The sequence below is a fragment of the Camelina sativa genome, chromosome 10 (genome assembly GCF_030686135.1).
Source record: "Camelina sativa cultivar CO46 ecotype springtype chromosome 10, ASM3068613v1".
In the NCBI taxonomy this organism is placed as follows: domain Eukaryota; kingdom Viridiplantae; phylum Streptophyta; class Magnoliopsida; order Brassicales; family Brassicaceae; genus Camelina; species Camelina sativa.
Window position 1 is genome coordinate 7,375,150 of NC_141889.1, and position 17,281 is coordinate 7,392,430.

The window sequence follows — 17,281 nt, forward strand, 5'->3', positions numbered from 1 at the left end:
TCGTAAATGCTCTTTAAACTCTATCTCTTAGTCTTTATTTTTTTCTCTCTTCATCTCTTTCGTTTTGTGAATATTCCAAACTTGATTTCTCCACCAATATATCTTTTTTTTTTCTTTTGAAAAGAGAAAGAGAAAAAAAAATAGTGATGATCATAACAGTTCTTCATTCTCCTGTCTCATTCTATTACATCATCCTTAGCTTCCTCTTCTTCCATGGTACGCAATATTCATATCTATTACAATTTCATACATGTACGAATATTTCCATTGAGAAATGTTATTATTGACATATAATTAAAGCATTGCATTTGGTAGGAAGTGATGGTGCTACTATTACTATCGTAAATCGATGTAGCTTCACTGTCTGGCCGGGAATTTTGTCCAACGCCGGAAGTGGCGACATAGGCACCACCGGTTTTGAGCTAGCCTCCGGTGGTTCACGTTCCTTCCAAGCTCCAGCTAGCTGGTCAGGTCGGTTTTGGGCACGAACTGGTTGCAACTTCGACTCGGATACAGGCCAAGGCACGTGCTTAACCGGAGACTGCGGCTCTAACCAGGTAGAGTGTAACGGCGCGGGAGCCAAACCTCCCGCAACACTCGCCGAGTTCACAATCGGGTCAGGTCCAGTAGACCCTGCCCGTAAACAAGACTTCTACGACGTGAGCCTTGTGGACGGTTACAACGTTCCCATGTTAGTGGAAGCAAATGGCGGGTCAGAAGGTACTTGCTTAACAACGGGTTGCGTAACGGATCTAAACCAAAAATGTCCAACGGAGCTCCGGTTCGGATCCGGGTCAGCATGCAAGAGCGCGTGCGAAGCTTTTGGTAGTCCAGAGTATTGTTGTAGTGGCGCGTACGCATCACCAACCGAGTGTAAACCATCCATGTACTCAGAGATATTCAAATCGGCGTGTCCAAGATCTTACAGCTACGCGTTCGACGACGCTACAAGTACGTTCACATGTACTGATGCTGACTATACCATCACTCTTTGCCCTTCCTTGCCTAGGTAGGTTAACTATATTTTTATGTTTTTGTTTTCGTTTATTTTTTTCCCACTTGCTTTTTTTTTGGTCATGCACACACGACGAGCTTAGCTAGCAAAGTAATGTGATTGGCTTGAGCCAGGCTAAAAAAAAAGAAGTTGATTCTTTCTTTTTTTACACGTAATAAAGGAGTATATAATAGTCATCCCATCAACGAAAAGGAAAACAAAAAGGTTGTTATAACACGTACAATAATAGGCCTACCATTATGTACAACAAAGAAAATATTGTATAGTTTAGTCCTGTATTTTATCGAAGAATCAAAGAAACTATTAATTATTCTGATTAAAGTTTGAATGTGTTGTTTACAGCCAAAAGTCAGCAGCGAATGGGTGGAGAGAGGGCGGTGGATTGGGAGAAAGCTCACCGTCGCCATTATCGACGTGGTTGTCCGATGTTTTCACCTCTGATTCCTCAAATGTTCTTCAGTCTTCCCAATGTTTACTCATCTTTACTATTTTTTTTCTTCTTCTTCTTTTTCGGAAATTTTGAAAATTAATTTCTCACTTACGGGTGCATATTCTATATCCTATTACATTTATATGTTTTGTGATTATAAAATTTAGTTTAACCAAATTTATTTCGGTTAATTATAGCCTAAATTCCATGCAAAACCGTAGCAAATGCAAAGAATACGAGATGACACTTTAAGGTAGACGTGTGATAATAAGTCGCACATTAGCAACCAACATCATAAAATACTACGAAGTGAAAAGGACTCGTGTATTTATAGGTATATAGTATTAGTTTTCTGTTTTTGCTTTGATGATGGATGATGTGTCCGATAAGAATTTACATCGATGGAGAGATGACGAGAAATGCAAAAACTTGAAATGTAAAAAAAAGGGAGAAAACAAAAAAGAACAAAAGGAGGACAAAAAGATAACAGAAACAAAGGAGGGAAAAAATAAAAGAGATCATGATAAGGCAAAAAAATGAAACATATATGGAGACTTTCCTAAAGGATGAAGTAAGACGTAGGAAAAAGTAGACAGAGTTATCAGATGATTATGATATGAGATCAGCTAAAGATCTATCGGATTCATCTTCTTGATGATTATGTTGTCTTTATACTCTGATGTTTGCACTTAGTCCTACATACTTAGAGCTAGACAATTGTCTTTAATGGGTCCGGTCTTGTGAGAAATATCAGATGAAAGAGACTTTGATATTAAGTAAAGTAGGCTAAATCCTTGTGTTTCACACACATGTATGGAAGGAATTAAATTCCACCTGAACTTAGGCAAATTAACGTTTGTTGTGTATTGGAGACGGTACGTAAAGTCCTACTCAAAAGAAACTGATGCTACTCAAAATATATGTATTTGTTGACATAACGACGACTCTTGCACCAACCACCAACCTAAAAGTTTTGGTCATTTATCGAATAGTTTGTTTTTAGAAAATTTAGAGTATATTACTTGTTTGGACCTAAGCATATTGTGAGAGCCCCTTCATTATTTATTCATCTCACGTTTTGTTCTTCAATCTTTAAAGTTTAAACTTAGTCTCAAGATCTAAACAGGTCACCAAACGTATTTCCAAAGTGATATGGCCTCATGGTACAGTATCAATAGATTATAAATAGTAACAGCATTTGCCAAAACAACTATGGTCCTATGGATGTCACTGGGTAGATAATAGACTATTGAGGAGAATATAGAGTCAATACCACATTATAATCATAAGTACAAATCATCGGTATGCTCACTCTGCATTTGTTTCGCCATGGAACGAAGGAACTGATTCAGAGACTTTTCAGCAGTCACCAATGCAGCATCAACTTCTTTCTGCTTCTCCTCCGTTGTGCCTTTTCTTTGTTCATGAACCAACTGTACTTTCCGAACAAGTTTACGCAATTCCTATCAACAACAGTAGGATATAAAGAGAAGTTAAATAATATATCACTAAACCAAATGATGCTTTTTGGATCATACCTGTTAATAGACCCATACACCTAATAAACAAGTCATGCATAAATCTTTATCTCATATTTGACCAACCTGTCTATCGAAATCAACACTCTGAAGAGAATAAACTTCCTTTGTAAGTTCCACATTTTGACTGATTAGGCCATCAAACCATCTCGCAGCCATAGCCATATATTCGTCTGACCCCTGAAGATATTCTTTCAAAGATTAAATGAGTTTGGACAACAAACAACTGAAACATGCTTTATGTTAACAACAAACAGAGTTCTCTTCATCCATTTGTAATCAGTAGCTGGTTAAAAGGCTATTCATGAATGTGCGCAGAAGGTTCAGAGACTGCTAAAGGAAGCTCCTTGTTCCTCCTAAGAAACCAGAATTTTCTCTCCTCTACTCTACTAGCCGATATATTCTTATAAATTCCTCTTTGACTAACAACAAAAATCTCCCTTACTATATAGAATCCAATCTCCCATTCACTAACTGAAGTAATCCTAACAATTTAATTTTAACTATACCATCCAGGAGACACAATGTTCTTGCATATCAACGTTATACTTATAATGAGATTCTTGTTTACACACTTACCTCCTCTTCATCTTCTGACTCAGTTTCTGTATCATCATCATAGCTTTCTCCTGCATCATCTGCAACATCCTTGGCTGAACTAATCAGCGCTTGCAGCGTTGTGTGATCACCCTGCTTTGTAGCATGTATCAGAGTATCCATCAAATCAGGTTCAACTTCACGCAACAATTTCCCTGAGAGCATATATACCATATTAGCAAAACATTTCACTCAGGCACAGCCCTAATCGTAAGATACAAAGATAAAAAATCCACCAACAATTCAATCTAGTTATAAATGATGTTACTTTTTTTCTCACCGATATAATTGAAATGTCTTCGCTTTCCTTCTCGAACATCCGAGCCTAGTCTCTGCGGCAAAACAACAAACACCTTATGTGCACTGTCCCAAATTTACGATAAAAATAGCTATACCGTCCAAATGTACTCAAAGTAAACTACCTTCCCAAGCATCAATGCATCATAAACCTCTTCACCAAGCGATGCAGCTCTATGATTGAGAAAAAGGCAATTACTTTAAAACCAGAAACACCAACACAATATACAAAAGTGAAGATTTTGAGAAGCTTACCTTAGAATTCGCTTAACCTGATCACTAGAAAAGGAAGCAAGTTCTAACCCCCATTTGACGGCGCGGCGAGCGTCACGCTTCCGCTGGTTACGACTCCTCGACGAGTCAGACTCGGAACCATCGCTATCACCATCGCCGCCGTCTTCAGCGATAACAGTTGGAGTGAGAGCTTCTGGTGGCGCGGGACGAATTCGCCGACGAGGTGGAGACCTCTCCGTGGAGAAAGACGGGCAGAGAAGAAGAGTTGGGATACAAGAAGGTGGGCTCGGAAGCTTTTTCGAAAATAAATGGCGGAGATTACGAAAATGGTGATTACACTGCGGTGACAGTTGCCTTATTGGTCGTATTAGTTGCGCCATTGCTGGAGCTTCTGCGAAATCGTTCCAAGGTCGGAGCTTTATCCATCTACTGTCTATAAAGCTCTCTCCTTTATATATGAGTTTTTCTTCTTTTTTTTTCTCTGTTCAGATAAATCACTATTCAAATACCAATTGAACTAAAGTTAGATTCCAATCACATACATACACTGATACACATCTTTCACAACGTCACTTAAAAATGTTATTATACACACAAAGAATTGATTTTTGTAGTTAAATTCTGGTTTTTGTTATCATCCGGTGAAGCTAATACGAGAGAAAGAGTTTGAAAATCTCCAGCCAGAGGAAGGTTTGATGTTGAATGTTGTAGGTGAGAAGCTGAGGCCAAACATTTCTTTTGGCGTTAGTGTTGAGTCAACGAATCCAACCAAAGTAGCTATAAGAGAAGCACTCTCTTTGCAGTGATCTATGTCTTTGGTGTTGATCCATAGTTTGTGAGTTACTTGCAGGCTTCTACGTTTTGAGCTTAGCTCAACACCCCATTTCTTGTAAACTTCTTCTTTTTGCTTTTTTCCGAATTTGTTTGGAATTTGCTTAGCCAACCATTCTCTCTCGCGTGTTAGTGCTTTGGCAGCTTGTTTCCTCGATATCTCAGACGAGTCCTTTAGAAAAGATAGCCTTCTGTGTTCGACTTCCATGTAAACAAAGTCGGATGGATCGCCTTTGAAGAGCAAGAAAAAGTAGGTTCTGTGAACCAATGGTACATTACATACTTCCCAAAGCTCTACTATTTGGCTTTGTTGTCTTACGAATTCTGCTTTCTTGTCACCATCATCTGTGTTTTCTGGTTTCATCGTCTTTGTTTCAGTATCACTATGATTCAGCTCATGCGTGGAATGGTGCTGCAGTGCCCTTTCTTTAAGTCCTGCCATAAATTCATGGAAGCTACTTCTGCTAGTGTCTGTATCGGAATCTTTTATGCTCTCTGCGTCCATGGAGATAGTGCACTCTGAATCAAAGGATGGGTTAGAGGCCTTGAATATGAAGCCTCCACTAGCAGCAGCAGCAGTATATGCCTTTGTAAACAAGAGAGTTTCTCTGCAGCTTCGACTTCTTCTCATCTTGAAGTAATCTCCTGGACTCATATTCTCATCTATCGTATTGAAGGAAGGAGATTGTTTCTCTTCTGCTTGCATACTCATAAAATATTCAATTGTCTTCTGCATTTCCTTCACCTTTTTCTTCAGAGCCTCATATGTGTTATCATCTTTATCAGAGTCTCCATACACTTCTACGCATTTCTCTTCCTTAGAGGGTGATTTATTTAACTGCTCTGACTGATCCATAGATAAGTTCTGTTCTCTCTCTTCTTTCTCTGAAGTCCAACTAAATTTGTGGTCTTCCTTCTCCACAGGTTGCTCGGTCTCTTCGGATTCTTCTAACTTGTTTATAGTTAGCTCATCTTTGGCTTCAAGTTCTTCAGAGCCTTCATAGACTTGTACACATTGCTCTTCCTCAGGGGGTGATTTTGTGACTTGCTCTGACTTATCATCCCTAGAAGAATACTGTTTCATGTCTTCTTTCTTCAAAGATTGCTTTTGTTTCTCCAGAGACTGCTCAGTCTCTTGGACATCGTCTAATAGCTTCTTTATTACTAGCTCATCTTCAGCTTCAAGTTTAGCATCTAAACTCAACTCCATATCTATTGTTTTTAAAGATGAATCATCATCTTCCTTTTCGGACTCATCCGGTATAAAAGATTTGTGGTTTTGCTGCTCGTATTCTTTCTTTTCAACAATGTCGCCTAGTGAGTCTTGGATTTGAACTCTTTCTGCTTCTCCATTGTTCACTTCAATGCATCTAACTTCTTTGCAAGCATCTTCTGGTTCTTGGGTGGTGCTTTGAGCCATCTCCTCCCACTTATCATGTAAGTCATGCCTCGGAAATTGAGGGGTAGTATCATCTAGCAGGAACCCATCCTCGTCAGGAGAGTAAAGGTTACTCTTCCCCAAGTTATTTAGCATACGAGGCTCATCAAAATCTGTGGAATCGTAGCTGCTTCTTCTTCTTCTGCTGTTATCCACTGAACTTAAAGATGAGCTCTCTTCCGCTGTTGATTTAAGCAAATTCTCTACCCTAGATTGAGCTACATCTCGTTGCCATTTAAGTTCCTGGATCTGTTCCTCCATCTGCAGGTTGTTGCACAAGAAATGAGTAATATTTTCTTTAATCCAAAAAAGGGAAAGAAGATGCATTCAACAAACCTTTACAATCAACTCTTCTTTCTGCTTGAGCATTAATGTGTAGAACTCAGAGGTTGAAGAGGAAGAAGCAGGCCCAAGATTCTTCAACTCATTCTCCATTCTCGCCAGTTCCCGCTGCAGTTGCTTCACCAAGGCTTTCTCAGATACAACCAAATTGACTTGAGCATTTGTGGTCACCTCTTTGGCACAGCTTGCAAAGAGAAGTGTGTTTCTTGATTGTTCCAGATGACTACGAGCAGGGCTCATTGTACAGATGATAGCTGTTCTTGCGTTTCCCCCCAGTGAGTTCTGAAGTATACGTGTTAGCTTTGAGTCTCGATACGGTATGTGTCCATTTTTCCCTTTGCTGTAGTACTTTCAAGAATATGTCAATACTTATTGCTTTAAAACCATGAAACTTAACAGAGAACTACTAAGTTGTTGCAAAAATGACCTTAGTTTTCGAATGACAGTTCCGAGAGTAAGTAAACTCCGATTAATGTGACATCCTTCTTTGAGTCTTGAACCAGCAGATAATGTCTGAGAAGCACGTTCACTTCCCGCTAGATCAATAAAGCACACTGATGCTGCAAGAGTCGCTGAGCTCTCTGGAGAAAATTCTCTATTCGAGCTTTCAATTGTCTGCAAGAGAAAAAAGTTAAATGTGACTTGTGAGTTGTGATAATATGTGAGTTCATTAAAAGATGCAAATTAGCGTATACCAGTCGGAGAATCTGATGAGATCTGGAGCTAGCCTCATTTAAAGACGTCTCTCCAATCTTCCTTTGAGCTGCAAAACCACAGATTCAATATATATCAATATCAAATTTGTTGGTCATCAAATTATAAAGAAAAATTGAGTTTGGTTAATTACTTTCGCATATAGAAAGGAGTTCCTCTAGATGGTTTCTGTCTGTGAGAGTCTCCTCTCTAAGTTTCTCAACGACCGTTCCTCTCTACCAAAAGTTAAACAATAATAATAACATACAGTCAATGAAATAGCTACATGATGATTATTAGAGTATTACTGAAAAGAAGATGAATGTGACCTCAGGATCATCTAGAAGCCTAAGTGGAGTGTTACTATCTTCACAAAGGAGATCCCTCACAGCTTCATTGTATATCTCCATTGCCGAGAACTTTAGTGTGAACTTTCTTTCTTGTTTATGCTTAAAGGAAACAACAAAGGATCTCAGAGACTGAAATATAGATACCAAAAAAAATGAGTGAAAGAGAGGTTACTAATGTATGTAAACCTTGTCAATGTAAGCAAATATATCATCCATAGCATATTCAGTGATTCCACTCATCGTGTACGTTTTCCCACTACTTGTCTGTCCATACGCGAAGATGCTCGCTGCAACACAGGAATCGGCTTATTAGCATATATATATATATATATATATATATATATCGAAATGATTGATCATAAAAGAGAGATGCAAAAATTTCTTACAGTTAATTCCAGAGAGGACACAAAGTGCAACCTCTTTGGCTCCATCATCATAAACTTGCTTTGTGGGGCATTCGAATCCAAACACTTTGTCTGTAACACATCAATTGCTGATTCATTATAATAGTAGTAAAACGTACCTAGCTCAAATCAAAATGGTGAGAAAGAGATGCAATATTCAAACTCTTTACCAAATGTATAGGAAGACTTATCAGGCAGATTATGAAATTTGCAGATGATTGTGGTGTCGTTGATGCATTCCCAATCACATCGATCGTTCCTCGTCTCTTCTTTCTCGTTTAGCGGCCTAACCCTCACCGACACCAATATCTTCTCTTCTCCTCCTGCCGCCATCTTTTCTTGATTTCTATATATCTCTGTTTTTTTCAAATTTAAACTCATTAAAGAAGGATGTGCATAAATCATTTGATCAAAATTTAAAATGATCAGACTTTTAGATATCATAAAGAAAGAAAGAAAAAAAAGCTGTGATCAAACTTTTTCTCATCGTATCAGAAAGAAACCAATGAATAAAACCTTTCATTGACTAAACCTAATCGTCGACATGTATAAGACTTGGCTCACCTTTTGATCCTCACGGCATTGCTGCAAATTGAAAGGAGGAAGACATTTTTAGATTGTGAGGGAGAAAACTTAAGAATTAAAGTTTTAGTTTGTATAAATTCCATATTGAAAATGAGACATAAGACAAATCAACGAAAATTTGTTGGGAGATAAGAAGAATGAGTCAGCCAAAAATAATAAATGGGGTCAAAAACCTCCTCTGTGGTTTCTTCTTCCTCTAAGTTTCTTGTTTTTTCAAGATTGAGCTGTCTGAGAGAGAACATGTCGGCATGGCCGTTGGAAATGTTTCGACCACCAAGGTCTCTCTACTAAAATAAGAATGTTGCCAATTTTAACCTCTTTTACCTTTCTAGTTACGGTAATTACACGACTGTCTTGCGGTACAAGGAAAGTTAACCTTGTGTTGATGACCAATTAAACAATAAGCATTGACCAGACCCAGTGGTTCAAACTTCAAGAAACTAACTAAGACACATAAATCTAAGGAATTATTTTGGATTATGAAAGATTAATTACAATTAGGATTTTCTCTCCCACCCAATTGACTCATATGAGCTAATCTATTTTTGTCAAAGAAAAAAACATTAGGATTTTCTCAATGAGATCATATTTGGAACATTGGTGAGATTTAATAGAGAAATCAAGAACACTACAAATATAATTTTTAGAAATAGAAAGATCTTAGAACTCCAAATACAACCATAAAGGGAAATATAAAAGAATATATTTCTTTTTGATGTTCTTTTTTATATATACGTGTATACATATGTAATAAATTTGAAAGGTAAAGGAACATCATACTACAACTAAACCAATCGTAAACCATCTGGGAGTTGTTGATCATGAGAGGAGTCTTGAGATATAAACTTACGGCAAGCATAAAGCACTGCAGAATGAAAACCACTTGGATTGTCTATGAACACAAAATGACCACCCTGCAACATTTCACAATCAAACAAAATCTCACATAAGCATCATCTTCTTCTCTATAGTTTTCCTCTCAGATTTGAATACAAATGCATGTGGTTAGAGATTTGACCTGTGGAACCCGAATGATTTCGCAAGGGACCTTCATGTATTTCCGCGCTTCCACTGCACCTTGATAGTTCATCCAATCATTCATTCCATATATAAAAGTTGTTGGCACTTTCCACTCTGATGCACTGCACAAAAAAAACAAGTCATCGAATTTGAGTTGTGTATACACTCCAATGTAGTCACAAACTTGGTTTTATTCATCAGATTTGGTAGACAAACCTTTGTAGGAGGGGCTTCCGAGCAAAGGCTCCAAATGAGAAGATGTATTTCAAGCACAACTCTCCACTAGCCTTTGCAGCCAAAGTATGGTACACATAATCTACAATGCAAAACGAACCGTCACTATCAGCTATTGCATCATCATCCTCCATATAACTTCTAGGGAACTTGAAGAAAGAATTACTCACCGGTTAGCAATTTGGCTTCCTCCTCTGTTAGCACAGTTCCCTCCGAATGTGCACCAAATCTTGCAGTTGTATACCGATTTACAAGACCTGGACCCCAAGGACCTAATCCTCTGCACACGAAACGCATTTAGGAATATATAGTGAATCTAGTATCCGGCCACTTTTATCAAATGGTTACAATTGAGTGCAATAAATTTGTATCATCGAGGTGAGCATCTAGTAGACCTGACCTATTGGTACTATAAGAGCATACCTAATCAGCTTCTGAGGAGTGAAATTCGACTCCCACAAATGATTTAGTAGGGCGCCTTTCCATGTTGCTCTAAATTTAGTGAGCCTTTCCGATGCATCTGCTTCTGCTGAGAACCCAGCAGATCCCACCAGAACTAAGTGTTGAACATGCTCAGGATGCTGAAAGATCCAGATATATGCCCAATGAAAAGTCAGATAACATAAAAGATACCTTTTACACATTGAATTATACCAAGGATGAAAAATCACCTTAAGCGCATATTTAGCAGCAACATAACCTCCAAAGGAATGTCCTAATAGAATAAAGTTACTGAGATTCTGGGCTTTACGCCATTCCTCTAAGGAGTCGATAAACCATGCCTCAGTTTCTACACAATTAAAGAAGGACCAATGCAGTTCCATTACTGATCATTCCACATATACAAGCCGTTTTGGTTCCAATGAAACTTTAGCCACTGAGTAATGAACATTAAAGGGGATGAATAGAATACCTTCAGTGCTTTTACATGTAAAATCAGGCCTACTTGATCCACCCCATCTATAGTAAGAAAATGAGAGAACTACCTTATTATACAGTCACAAATGTATACAAAACATGAGAACAAAAAAAGGTCTAGAAGAACATCCTCACTTTGATGTTTAAGACATCGAAACAGTTGAAGCATTCAAAAGGCCATATTACCAAAGTTACATAATACTGAAGTTGCTTACCCAAGTTGATCAATAGCAATCACCCTAAATCGACTGGCAAGAGCATCGAAATTTCTGAAGAAAAAGCCTTGAGAAGCACCATAACCATGAACCATGACAAGAGTGGGAGAACCCTCCTTGGCATCAAAGGTAACAGTATTGATGTAACGTGACTCATTGCTGGTAGACCTAAACCACCTGATTTTGGAACCTGGTGGTCCTGAACCAATATTAACTTGTTCTTGTACATAAGGCGTCCTGAAGATTGTTCATCACAAAAGAATTAAAAAAACAGCTCATCCATCATGTATATCTTAAAAAAAACCTCTCCTTTTACATTTCAAGCTCTAATAAACAATGTTCCAGAAACAGGGTTCATACCAAATTCCAGAATTTTGAAAATTTTATCCCTAAAGCTGTGTAATTGAGAACAAAAACATGTGCTTGAGAGACACAGAGAGAGATATCTAAACGTACTTGAGGATAGAGAGAAGACGCTTCTCGGCGGCGATGATGTAATCGGTGGACGTAGGGATCCACCGGAGCGAATTGGGCCACAAAATTTTCCATTTTGATCTCGCAGCATTCGTAGCAGCCGCCGTAGCAGCAGATGAATCAGCCACCGAAGCAGTCTTCTTTGAGATTTCTTCTGCCATTCTTAGTCTTGACGCAAAACGGCTTAAGTTCATACAATCACCGAACCAAATTCACAATCCAACAAAATAAAAATCTAAACTTTTCCCACGAATCAAGGAATCCAAAGTTTTTGGATATTAAATTTTCTAAATTTATCTTTAAAAAGTTCTAAAAAGATGAGACGAGAGGTTTTGCTGCGAAGTCGCTTAAAGGATATATGCTTTTCTAATCTGTTCTTCTCACGTCATTGCTGACGTCACGTCTCCTGCAAAAACACAGAAGCTTCCCCGTTGGCACAATTTGGACCTGTCGGTCTTGGTCAACTCTTGTAATAATTAGTCAAATTAAGTTCGAGAAAGTGATTAAGATTGTTAATGGCAAATTAATACTAACATATACAGATTAGGATTCAACGTAAGGTGAAAAAGTTGCATTTTGACTCGTCAACTTGTTTCATCATAGAGTCTTCTTCTACAAAATCTAACTGCAAACACACAAACAAAAGCTAGAAAGAAAGGTCTCAGATTTTCAAACAAATCACTAAAACCGGTTTTTGACTTGTTTGTAAACAACACACACAACTTGAGTCTTTTCTTTTTTTTTTTTCTTTTAGCTTGAGCTTCTGCTGCAGCTGCTAGTAGTAGTACTAGAACTTGGGTTGTTGGTGGAGACACCAAGATACAATGCTTCAGCCAATGGTCCACCTGGTGTTGTTGTTGAATAGATCCATGATGGACCTTCATGGCTAACCCACTGATGATGCTGGTTTGTTCCTTCTGCTTCCTCCATGGATCCTGCAGCCATTGATAGTGTTAGAGAGCTTCCCATTGCTTCAACTTGTTTCCCTTGTACAACAAACCGCTTTGTCTCTTGGTTATGTGGTGTCTGGTTTACACTCAATAGACTCTGCAACGCTCCAAAGCTCTGGTCTACTATTGGCTCCTTCTGCCTGAAATTCAGATCGTAATTGAATCCGCGTTTGAGCTCACTGCGTGATCCAACCTTCAGCGGGACAGTTTCATGAATCTCCGGGTTTAAAGTTCCAATGGCATCACCTTCTTTCCTAAACCACCTCAATCCTCTTCACACATCAACAAAAAAGTTCCAAGCTTTCAAATGATATCAAAAGGGGATGGATTTTAAAACTTTGACAAGAGTGTAAGTAAAGGCACCTGTTGTGATCATATAAAGAGGAAGCGGACTGAAGAGTAGAAAGCACAGGGACTTGGTTTACAGGTTGTCCGTAAAACTGAGGATAAGTTCTAGTAAACTGGCTAGTATCATTCTTAGCGCTACTACGAGTGTAACTGTGGTTAGATGACTGGTGAGATGATTCCACATGCTTTCTTGAACGAGGACGGCTCTTGTGTGTGTGTCTCTCGCAGTATTTCTGATCAGGAATCACGTTTCTAGAGCATCTCCATTTCTTCCCATCCGTTCTCTTGCACCTCCATGGCTCCTGATCAGCCGTGTTATTACTTGCGATTGAAGCAATCCCCAGCTGCAACGAACCTCCTTTCGCCATTGCCACTGTTACTGTCATCACAAAGACCACAGCAGATTCTTTTATTCAGCATAAGTACTACAAAATCTACTTATATGCCTCCACTAAGCGGTAAAACTTCTAAGAACTTGAACATTGAAATCATAATGGATGTTAGATGTGTCAAACATGAAAACAAGTGGTCAAGAACAAATGTAACCAAGAGAAATTGACAAAAGTAGGAAAGTCTACAGAAGCTGTATAAGTGAAAGCTATGGACATCTTACCATCCGGGTTAGTGGTTGATGGGTGGTTCTTGGGAAAGGGTGAGAGAAGCTCGGAAGGAACAGGAACAGAAGCCATCATATACTTATATATATTCCTCTGCCTCTCAAGCTCCTGCCACTGAGCGTTACTGAAAGCTACACTTGCGTTTCCACTCATACTTCTTCCAATCTCCCCTGGATTTTAATCCAACAAATTTCACATTAAACCAACATACAGAAAAAAAATTCAATTTTTTTTCTTTGCACAGCTCAGAAGACAACAAAAGGGTTAGAACTTGAAACCTGAAGAAGAGCTCAAGGTGAAAAAAGGATCAGCTACAGTCACAGAAGCAGAACTAGAACCGGCAAGGGAGAACATATCACCGTGAGAAGAAGCGTATGCTTGATTGCTTGAAACAGAGAACATGGGATCGCCAAGACCAGCAGAACAGTAGCACAAGGAAGAAGAGGAAGGCGAGGAATATGATGGATGGTAATGATGATGAGGTAGCACCATAACGTCTTTATTCGAATGTTCTACAACTCCAAATCCAAACCCACCAATATAATCTTCCTTACGTTCTGCTCTTGTTCCCATTAAACCAAAACACACACACAGTTTCCCTCTTTCTATTTCCTGACTATATCCACCCAAAAAAGTCCCAAACTTTTACCAGAGAAACACCACCGCTACAAACCTTTTAAAAACCCGATTAAAAAGCATAACAACTCTCAAAATACCCCTTTTGTCTCTGTAGTGGAAACCTAGGAGATAGCTCAAAACTTTAACCTTCACACAAAGCAACACCCAAAAATCCAAGAAAGAAGAAAACAGAGGAAACAAAAAAAAAAAAAAAAAAGCACACGCCTTTTCTCTTAGCCTAATGTCTCTGCAAACATAAATATAAAAAGAACCTTAAAAACAACCACAAAGGCTCACTCTTTTTTATTTATTTGTCTCTTCTCTCAGTGCCACTTAGGAAAAATGAGAGGATAGGGAGAGAAATTGGGGATTTTTTTTAGGTTTAAGAAAGGTTGAGAGGAGAGGAGCGGTGCAGAGCTAAGCTATTTGAAAGACTCATGAGCCAGCCATGACATGATGATAAAAGCTTTTGATTTTTTTTTGTTTCCTTAGTCTCCAACATTCGACCTTGTTTCAGAATACAGACAAAAATCTTCATTAACTCTCTACTCTCTCTCTCTCACATCTCCCCTGACACTTACTCAGTAGCATCCCACGTTGTCGTTTCCTACTAACACTTAACACCGTTAACTTCTTTCTCTCTACACACACAATGACACAAACACACCGCCTCTTTCAAAAATATCTTTTTTTTTTTACTTCGACCTTAGGTAACGTGTTTTGTATTTTGTCTTCTTCTCAAAACTACATCGTACACAAGAGTATGTATAATTGTGTATATATAAGACTTTTTTGGATGAGGATAAAAGACTCCGTTAAGCAATGGCGTCTAAAAGAGGGTGCTTGGAGAAGTGTGTTGGTAAAATAGGACCCATATGAGGTTGCCGTGACCGTGAGAGCTTTGCTTCTTTCTTCTCATTGGGGACCAGAGAGAGAGAGAGAGATGTGATGCTCTAACTAATTCAGTCTCTCTATCTCTCTTTCTCTCTTGGGGTCACTTTCTTAGATTTTACTAATTTCTCACCCCCAATTCTTTTCTTCTTTCTCTTTTCGACCCCACTACTTTCATGTCTTCTATCACTCCTCTAATTTTCTTCTAATTTAGTTAAAAAGAAGAAAACTCCCACTTTCATTCATCACATGATGATAATAAATTATTGGATTGTTGGGGAGAAGGGAAATAAAGATGATTACTTGAAGAATAAAAATACATATCTCTAACTCTAGTTTTCTTTCTTTTGTCGTATACACCTGCCTAATCAATCATAGGACCACTCAAAAAGTTCAAATGTCAAAACACATGGACTATTATGGGCTTATGGCTATTCAATACTACTTTTCGTAAGTGGTATAGTAGTAGCCTAATTTAATCGGTGGTTACATTTACATATAGTCTTAAAATTATTCCAAAAGAGCACCTTATTCGTAAATGAATCCAAAGTGAACCCCAACTGTTTTAAAATTAGGAACAATAGACAGTAATTGTACTTGTGTTACAATGTTACATTATGTTATGTTGGGATTTGGCTACATACATATCTCACAAACATGTTCCAAGAAGTAGTGCCCGAGACTCTTTTTCTTTTAGAATCGAAATCAGAGATATGAATGAGAACCTAGTCTTAAGATGTAAACATATATTAATTCCTCTGTTTTCAGCATCGGTCTGCCAGTTTCGAGCAGATTAATAGGCAATACCGGTTAACAATAATAGAACTAAAGGTATAGCAAATGGATGGCACAGTTTCAAGTACGGTGACAAAAAGAGTGGAACATATCTCAACTTCAAGCTCAAGCTTATAGTATCTAATTACTCGGAAGATGATAACAAAGTCGTGTCAAGGTGAACTAGGTCTCTCAGAAGTCAGAAACAATTCATCAAATAAAATAAGTTGAGGGTAAAACTCCAAGAAACAAAACAAATTGGATCGAGAGGTAGAAGAACACGAAGACGAGCGTCTCTGTCTGACTGTCTCTGATCTCCATTACAAAAAGACCAGTTAGATATGAACGGAGAATATATATGGTCTGAGACGCGACGGACGTTTGAGCTTTGAGGTCCGTGCCATCTCCGGTTAGGGTTTTGACGTTCCGATCACGGAGTTTCCCTATATTCCCTTCGGATCTTTCCGCTTCTTCTTCTACACGATTTCAATCCATGCGTTGTCAGCCTCAAATGGGCCGCTATAACAGTATCTTAGCTCAAGACTGGCCCATTACTAGAAAGTCCATTTAAACTATATTCTAATTTTGGTTTGGAGAAAATTTTGCTGAATAAATAGAATTTAAATCCTGTTCGGTTTTGGTTCTGCAGAATGTATACATTACTATATTAGGTGCGGTGAGTTCAAAAGTAATTGTTTTTGAAGCCAAACCGAAGTTTAAAATACAGCTTGGTAATGGGTAAAAAAAGGTAGAAGCAATGTGGACCAAAACAACAACTACACTTTAGGCTTATATAGGCTTATAAATCTTTTTGGCTCCACGTGACCTTCACTTACTTGCAGAGTCATCGCTGTTTATGGGTGTACCGAGCCGAACCTAGACCAAAATATAATTTCAATTCTTGCCGATAATCGAAACAATCTCAAGTTAATCGAATCTCGGTTTGGTTTGGAAATTCCAGTTTGATTAGTTTGCCAAGACCTAAATCTAATCTAATTTTAACCCATTGATATGTGTTTATGGTGTATTTTTATATCAAAGTTATACACTTGCACACGTTGACGTTCTTGTACTGCAGCATAACTTTGATATAAAAATAAAAATACAACTTTCAAGTGGAAAACTAAACTTGCACGTTTTTGTATTGTAGTATATGTAACATCAATTTTAAGGATTAAACGAAAGATTGAAATAAAGGTAAAAAGTTTATAAATAGATATGAAAATGCATGGACTATATAACACCCAGTACGATAACCAAACATCTAAATTGATATAAGACGGATACAGCATTGCTGCCATTGCATGCGTCAAAATTGAAACAAATTTAATCTGATAGAAAGACATCATACCCGCAACGATCATGAATGTCCTTTTCTTAACCTACGTGATCCGTACCGTATTACAGTTAGATTTGTCGATTATTTATTTAACACCGGAAATGTTAGGAATCTTGATATATATTTGTC

At 38.1% G+C, this 17,281-nt stretch overlaps 5 protein-coding genes and 1 long non-coding RNA gene across 9 annotated transcripts; 2 read left to right on the forward strand and 4 right to left on the reverse strand.

The window, feature by feature from the left end:
- The first annotated feature begins 8 nt into the window (after positions 1 to 8).
- LOC104717866 (thaumatin-like protein 1) lies at positions 9 to 1,622 on the forward strand. 2 transcript variants are annotated; one of them, XM_010435502.3, is made up of 3 exons: positions 9 to 216; positions 301 to 1,009; positions 1,358 to 1,622. In XM_010435502.3, the coding sequence occupies exons 1-3, from the start codon at positions 147 to 149 to the stop codon at positions 1,536 to 1,538; spliced, it is 960 nt and encodes a 319-aa protein (XP_010433804.1). In that variant the 5' UTR covers positions 9 to 146; the 3' UTR covers positions 1,539 to 1,622. The 2 variants fall into 2 exon arrangements, with proteins under 2 accessions (XP_010433804.1, XP_019086735.1); XM_019231190.2 differs by having other exon boundaries at positions 316 to 1,009.
- A 962-nt stretch (positions 1,623 to 2,584) lies between these two features.
- LOC104717869 (uncharacterized) lies at positions 2,585 to 4,491 on the reverse strand. 2 transcript variants are annotated; one of them, XM_010435506.3, is made up of 6 exons: positions 4,133 to 4,491; positions 4,003 to 4,051; positions 3,861 to 3,912; positions 3,563 to 3,735; positions 3,050 to 3,163; positions 2,585 to 2,908 (listed from the first exon to the last, which is right to left on the reverse strand). In XM_010435506.3, exons 1-6 carry the CDS (start codon positions 4,489 to 4,491, stop codon positions 2,729 to 2,731), a joined length of 927 nt encoding a protein of 308 aa, XP_010433808.1. In that variant the 3' UTR covers positions 2,585 to 2,728. The 2 variants fall into 2 exon arrangements, with proteins under 2 accessions (XP_010433808.1, XP_010433807.1); XM_010435505.3 differs by having other exon boundaries at positions 3,849 to 3,912.
- On the forward strand, positions 4,239 to 6,233 carry LOC147935871 (uncharacterized). The gene is made up of 4 exons (XR_015569262.1): positions 4,239 to 4,520; positions 5,076 to 5,212; positions 5,321 to 5,579; positions 5,867 to 6,233. It is a non-coding gene; the product is annotated as an uncharacterized LOC147935871 (long non-coding RNA).
- LOC104717867 (kinesin-like protein KIN-7I) lies at positions 4,606 to 9,253 on the reverse strand. Of its 2 annotated transcripts, XM_087470670.1 has the most exons (11): positions 8,928 to 9,253; positions 8,734 to 8,754; positions 8,340 to 8,525; positions 8,152 to 8,241; positions 7,952 to 8,052; positions 7,745 to 7,864; positions 7,570 to 7,651; positions 7,418 to 7,485; positions 7,150 to 7,337; positions 6,717 to 7,062; positions 4,606 to 6,641 (listed from the first exon to the last, which is right to left on the reverse strand). In XM_087470670.1, the coding sequence occupies exons 3-11, from the start codon at positions 8,500 to 8,502 to the stop codon at positions 4,746 to 4,748; spliced, it is 3,054 nt and encodes a 1,017-aa protein (XP_087326796.1). In that variant the 5' UTR covers positions 8,503 to 8,525; positions 8,734 to 8,754; positions 8,928 to 9,253; the 3' UTR covers positions 4,606 to 4,745. The 2 variants fall into 2 exon arrangements, with proteins under 2 accessions (XP_087326796.1, XP_010433806.2); XM_010435504.3 differs by having other exon boundaries at positions 8,734 to 9,253.
- An 89-nt stretch (positions 9,254 to 9,342) lies between these two features.
- Positions 9,343 to 12,108, reverse strand: LOC104717870 (1-acylglycerol-3-phosphate O-acyltransferase). The gene is made up of 9 exons (XM_010435507.3): positions 11,598 to 12,108; positions 11,142 to 11,378; positions 10,922 to 10,968; positions 10,680 to 10,798; positions 10,432 to 10,589; positions 10,179 to 10,288; positions 9,991 to 10,090; positions 9,773 to 9,896; positions 9,343 to 9,668 (listed from the first exon to the last, which is right to left on the reverse strand). Exons 1-9 carry the CDS (start codon positions 11,807 to 11,809, stop codon positions 9,540 to 9,542), a joined length of 1,236 nt encoding a protein of 411 aa, XP_010433809.1. The 5' UTR covers positions 11,810 to 12,108; the 3' UTR covers positions 9,343 to 9,539.
- Positions 12,109 to 12,171: 63 nt separating this feature from the next.
- LOC104720150 (growth-regulating factor 8) lies at positions 12,172 to 14,899 on the reverse strand. Its single transcript, XM_010438107.3, has 4 exons — positions 13,809 to 14,899; positions 13,527 to 13,700; positions 12,929 to 13,292; positions 12,172 to 12,837 (listed from the first exon to the last, which is right to left on the reverse strand). The coding sequence occupies exons 1-4, from the start codon at positions 14,101 to 14,103 to the stop codon at positions 12,366 to 12,368; spliced, it is 1,305 nt and encodes a 434-aa protein (XP_010436409.3). The 5' UTR covers positions 14,104 to 14,899; the 3' UTR covers positions 12,172 to 12,365.
- Between the last annotated feature and the right edge of the window lie 2,382 nt (positions 14,900 to 17,281).